Source organism: Poecilia reticulata, unplaced genomic scaffold (assembly GCF_000633615.1).
Source record: "Poecilia reticulata strain Guanapo unplaced genomic scaffold, Guppy_female_1.0+MT scaffold_896, whole genome shotgun sequence".
NCBI classification, from domain to species: domain Eukaryota; kingdom Metazoa; phylum Chordata; class Actinopteri; order Cyprinodontiformes; family Poeciliidae; genus Poecilia; species Poecilia reticulata.
The window spans coordinates 582-5,065 of record NW_007615640.1 but is presented as its reverse complement, the minus strand read 5'-3'; the positions used below and the strand labels follow the sequence as shown (position 1 = coordinate 5,065).

Genomic DNA, 4,484 nt, shown 5'->3' with positions numbered 1-4,484 from the left:
CTTTTCGTCTGCTTTCCGTCTGGTTCCTGTCTGCTTCCTGTCTGCTTTCCGTCTGCTTTCCATCTGCTTCCTGTCTGCTTTCTGTCTGCTTCCTGTCTNGTCTGCTTTCCGTCTGCTTCCTGTCTGCTTTCCGTCTGCTTTCCGTCTGCTTCCTGTCTGCCTTCCGTCTGCTTTCCATCTGCTTTCTATCCACTTCCTGTCTGCTTTCCGTCAGCCTGCTTCACTTCGTTTACGCTACAAAAGTTTAAAAAAGTCTTGAAAAATGAAGCAAACGATCTTCAGCATCCAAATATGGCTTCAGGTTTCGGACAGCTGACCCGAAAACGACCTGGTTCCAGTTCCTGGCATCAGCCTCTGGATTTTAAAAATAAAATCTGGTATTTCAGAGTTCATGATGCCACGAGGTCTAAACAAGTGGAAAGTCCCAAATCCTTTCATTAGAAAACTTCAAATCAATAAAATCGTTTCTTCATTTGAAAATGCAAAAATATAAATAAAATTGTTTCCATTTTAAACCAGAAAAAACAGTTACTAAAACTTTACAAGTTATATTTATCCCCATTTGTGCTCTGAATGACATGTTCTCTTGTCTTTCCCATTTTGAAGGGAGCGTAAAAGAAATGGGTCTCATTTTTATACCATCAGGAAACAGGAAGTTTGGGATTTCAAAGTAAAAGTTTGACTTAAAAGACACAATGATCAACTTTAAACATAAAATCAACTAAAAACTGCCCGGAAAAATACACTTGATTTTTTCAGTTAAATTACTAAACGGTGCTGCCATCTTGATCTCAACGAGGTTTTTTATTTTCAATCTCAAATTAATGGTTGGATTTTTGTAAAGGCTTAAAATATCAGAAAGATGTTTGCAGTTCTTCAACACTGAAACTAAATCACAGAGCGGCATCCGGCCTGACATGATGAGCAACTTATCTGGAGGATAACCCGTCCCAGGAGTTGCTGCGATAAATGATAATATTCAGATAATTTCCAAGTTACTTAATTGTAATGAGGCGATAAAACAAGAGGAATACATTTTAAATTATTTTGGATATACAAACACTGGAACTGGACGACATTAAAATATCCAAAATAAATCAAATGAATTATGAAGTTTGTAAATTTAGACTGAAGATTTTATAGAAAAAGAGAAGAACGATAATTCATCGTGCGTTTGATTGATTAATAAATCTATTGATGAAGAGCTGCTGGTTCTCATTTGGATCCGGCAGGAGGAACGTCGGCTCACCATGTTCTTGTTGGCCGACGTGTTGTTGTTGTCGTCACCCAGGTTGCGAACGATGCCGTAGATGCAGAGCGGCCCGGCGAACCCCAGCAGGTCGGCCAGGTACCGGAAGGTGCTGCTGAGCAGGATGGGCCGGCCGAAGGCTCTGTACATGGAGCGCCAGATGGACGGCGCTCGGTCCGGATCTTCGCCCGTCTGTGTTGAGGAGAAACGGGCGAATTAAAGCGGAGAAACAACCGGAGCCGGTCGGACCGCCGCTCGGCTCACCCTCTGATCCTCGTAGGCGTCTTTCAGCCTCAGGTAGTTGGTGAGCGCTCTCATAGCGATGGGCAGCTTCCCGATCTTCTTCAGCTCTATCGGCCTCTTGTGGGCGCTGATAATGAGGGGGTTCATCCACCAATACGTCGCCTAGTCAGCAGAAACCGAGAACAAACTCTGTTTTCTAGGATTTACATCCAGGTTCAAGTAGATTTGACAAAATATTCCTTTATTCACTCTCATGTGAAACGTAGTTATTACTCCTCAAAAACAAAAGTACTTTTGTCTGATTTCTAGTATAAATATCTCTGTGCACTATAAATAAAATAAAACTAACTTACAAGTAACTTTTCATCAACATTTAGATGCTTTTTTTGCAACTATGCAAAATTCATATTTTGCACATTTATGTTTTTCCATCTGGATCTCAAAAGTAGGGCTGTCATGATAACTAATTTTGTATCAGAAGTTTTCCCAATAACCCAAAATATAGTTGCTTTGAGACAATTTTCAAATGATTTAAGGGGAATAAAAACGCAAGAACACATCCTCAAAGCTCAACAAACTTTGAATTCTAATGAACATGTAACTTGGAACTGGAAGACATTTTAAATATCCAAAATAAATAAACAAAACAACAAATGAAATGAATTATGGAGCCTCTGGAAACAAAATTATCCTTCAAAAAAAGGGCTGAATTAAACTCTTAAACGCTCATCCGTTTTTTTGGTAGTAAGGAAATGTGTTTTGGTGTCTAGAAAGCGAGCCATTTCAAAAGCTCCTTAAAACTTTAATTCTAAATTAAATTCAAAAGTGCTTTATTGATTCTAAAGGGAAATTAAATGTCACATTTGCCGTCACCTAGCAACCCCAGCAGAGTTCCGCCCCGTTACCTAGCAACCCCAGCGGAGTTCCCCCCGTTACCTAGCAACCCCAGCAGAGTTCCGCCCCGTTACCTAGCAACCCCAGCAGAGTTCCGCCCCGTTACCAAGCAACCCCAGCAGAGTTCCGCCCCGTTACCAAGCAACCCCAGCAGAGTTCCGCCCCGTTACCAAGCAACCCCAGCAGAGTTCCAGCTGAACTTCTGTAAGTTTGGTCAGCTGGTTTTACCGGGGCATGTGCTGTACAATGGCTGCTGAAAAAGACCAGTGTTTTGTTGTTTATTTGCTATCCAGAAACCATTTTACTGCATTTTTGTTGGTTGTGCAGGAGGTTCCACTTCTGCTTTTCAAAGATGTACGGTTGTATAATTGCACAAAATGTCATGTTTTAACTGAAATAATCTGCCAGGGGAGGCAGTATTTAATATTCAAGACGTTTTAACTTAAAACAAGCTCTTCTATCTTCATGAAAAGTTACTTGTAAGCTAGTTTTATCTTCTTTCAAGAAACTAGACAAAAAAACTTGGTAAGATTTTGTGTTTTTTCAGTGTAGTTAATTACAAGAAGCACCTTAGAGAGCAGGTTGACGAACGGCTGCAGGAAGCGGACGCCCAAATCCTGCAAATCCTCCGGCGGCTTCACCTTCTGCGGGTTGGTGAAGAAAACGTATTTCTACAAAAAGAAAAGAACAAAATCAGAGAGGTGAAGCAGATTGTTGAGGTTTTTCCAGAGCAGGAGGGAATGCTGCAGCGAACCCGGACTCGGATGACGTTGATCTCCACGGCCATCAGCAGTCCGTACAGGATCACCAACAGGGCCGTGATGCAGAACCGCAGGTACTGGAACCAGACGCCAAACTCTGCAAACTTCCACAGCTTGATGGACTTGGTTATGAACGCCAACACCCAGTAGATGAAGAGGACTGGGAGCAAAGAGAGACGGTCAGAAGTTTACATCATCTGGAGTTACATCGTCTCCTGTTTCAGGTCTGCAGGTTAGTGGAAGTGACTAAACTAAGAGAAACAATAATGAAGGAAAGAAAGAAAATGTCAGGTTTATTTATTCATGTCTCTGAGGTCAGAAGTTTACATACATCTCCTCGGTGTTAGATGTTGCTTCAATACTTCCACTTCAGTTGGTTCAAGCGCTGAGTGTTTCCTCCAAAGGTCAGGATGGCCTTTAGTTTCATCATGTCTCCCACAATGAGGCTGTTTGTCTCTGTGGACATTTAAACTGTTTCTTTTGGGGTAACGGCTTCTTTCTCGCTGAGACGCCTTTCAGCCCAAGTTGGCAGATAACTGGATATGCTCCAATTAGATGCTTTTTTATTATCATTTGTTGTAATATGTCATATTTATATTGGTTGTACCTTCAGAGTGTACAGATGAAAACTGTACACTGCCAGATTATGTGATGTGATGTAAACCTCTGATCACAAAGACATCAATAAACACATTTCTGACCTAAAAAAACGATAATTTCGATGTGATTTAACTTCAAATAGTGAGAAATCTTACCCAGCAGCAGTTTGGGGAAGTTGGACGTCTCTATGTTGTGGTAGTAAACAACCGATGTTGTTGCAGCGATGAAACCCATGAAGGCAGGCATGAAGAGATGGAGGTGGTTGGAGGTCATTGTCCTGCACGAAAGGAAAGACTGTCAGTGTCCATGAGGGGACAAAATGTCCTCCGGATGCTAGTCGTCCTGCAGACTGACGTGTTGGAGACGATGCCCTCTGCGAACTCGCACACGTGGACGAAGAGCAGCAGGAAGGTGAGGATCCACCGCATGTTGTGTCCGGGGAAATGAAGCCACGTGTTGTGATGGATCTGAACCTTGGAGCTCTGGCTGCCCCAACCTGGAAGACAAGATGGACGCTCTGAAAACGCCTGGCTGGACCTAGCCCCGCCTCCAGGCGCAGCTCCTCCCCCACTCAGCTCCTTCAGACTAGCCAGCAGCAATTAGCAAACACCCAGACACAAATTCACACCTGCAGTTTTTGTTAACGTTTCATACGTTTTTCATTGAAAGAAAATAATTTGGAAAAATGTTTTTTTTATGCCTGATTTTATTTGTTGTATTGTTGCCATGTTGGTCCT

The 4,484-nt window shown here is 42.3% G+C and overlaps 1 protein-coding gene across 1 annotated transcript; it reads right to left on the bottom strand.

Moving 5' to 3' along the window:
* Positions 1 to 1,239: 1,239 nt before the first annotated feature.
* LOC103461270 (ATP-binding cassette sub-family C member 9-like) lies at positions 1,240 to 4,268 on the bottom strand (the record flags this gene model as incomplete). Its single annotated transcript, XM_008403586.2, has 6 exons — positions 4,102 to 4,268; positions 3,903 to 4,024; positions 3,141 to 3,307; positions 2,956 to 3,057; positions 1,514 to 1,654; positions 1,240 to 1,441 (listed from the first exon to the last, which is right to left on the bottom strand). Coding segments are annotated over exons 1-6 (808 nt in total), but the record flags the coding sequence as incomplete, so codon positions are not given.
* Positions 4,269 to 4,484: the final 216 nt, after the last annotated feature.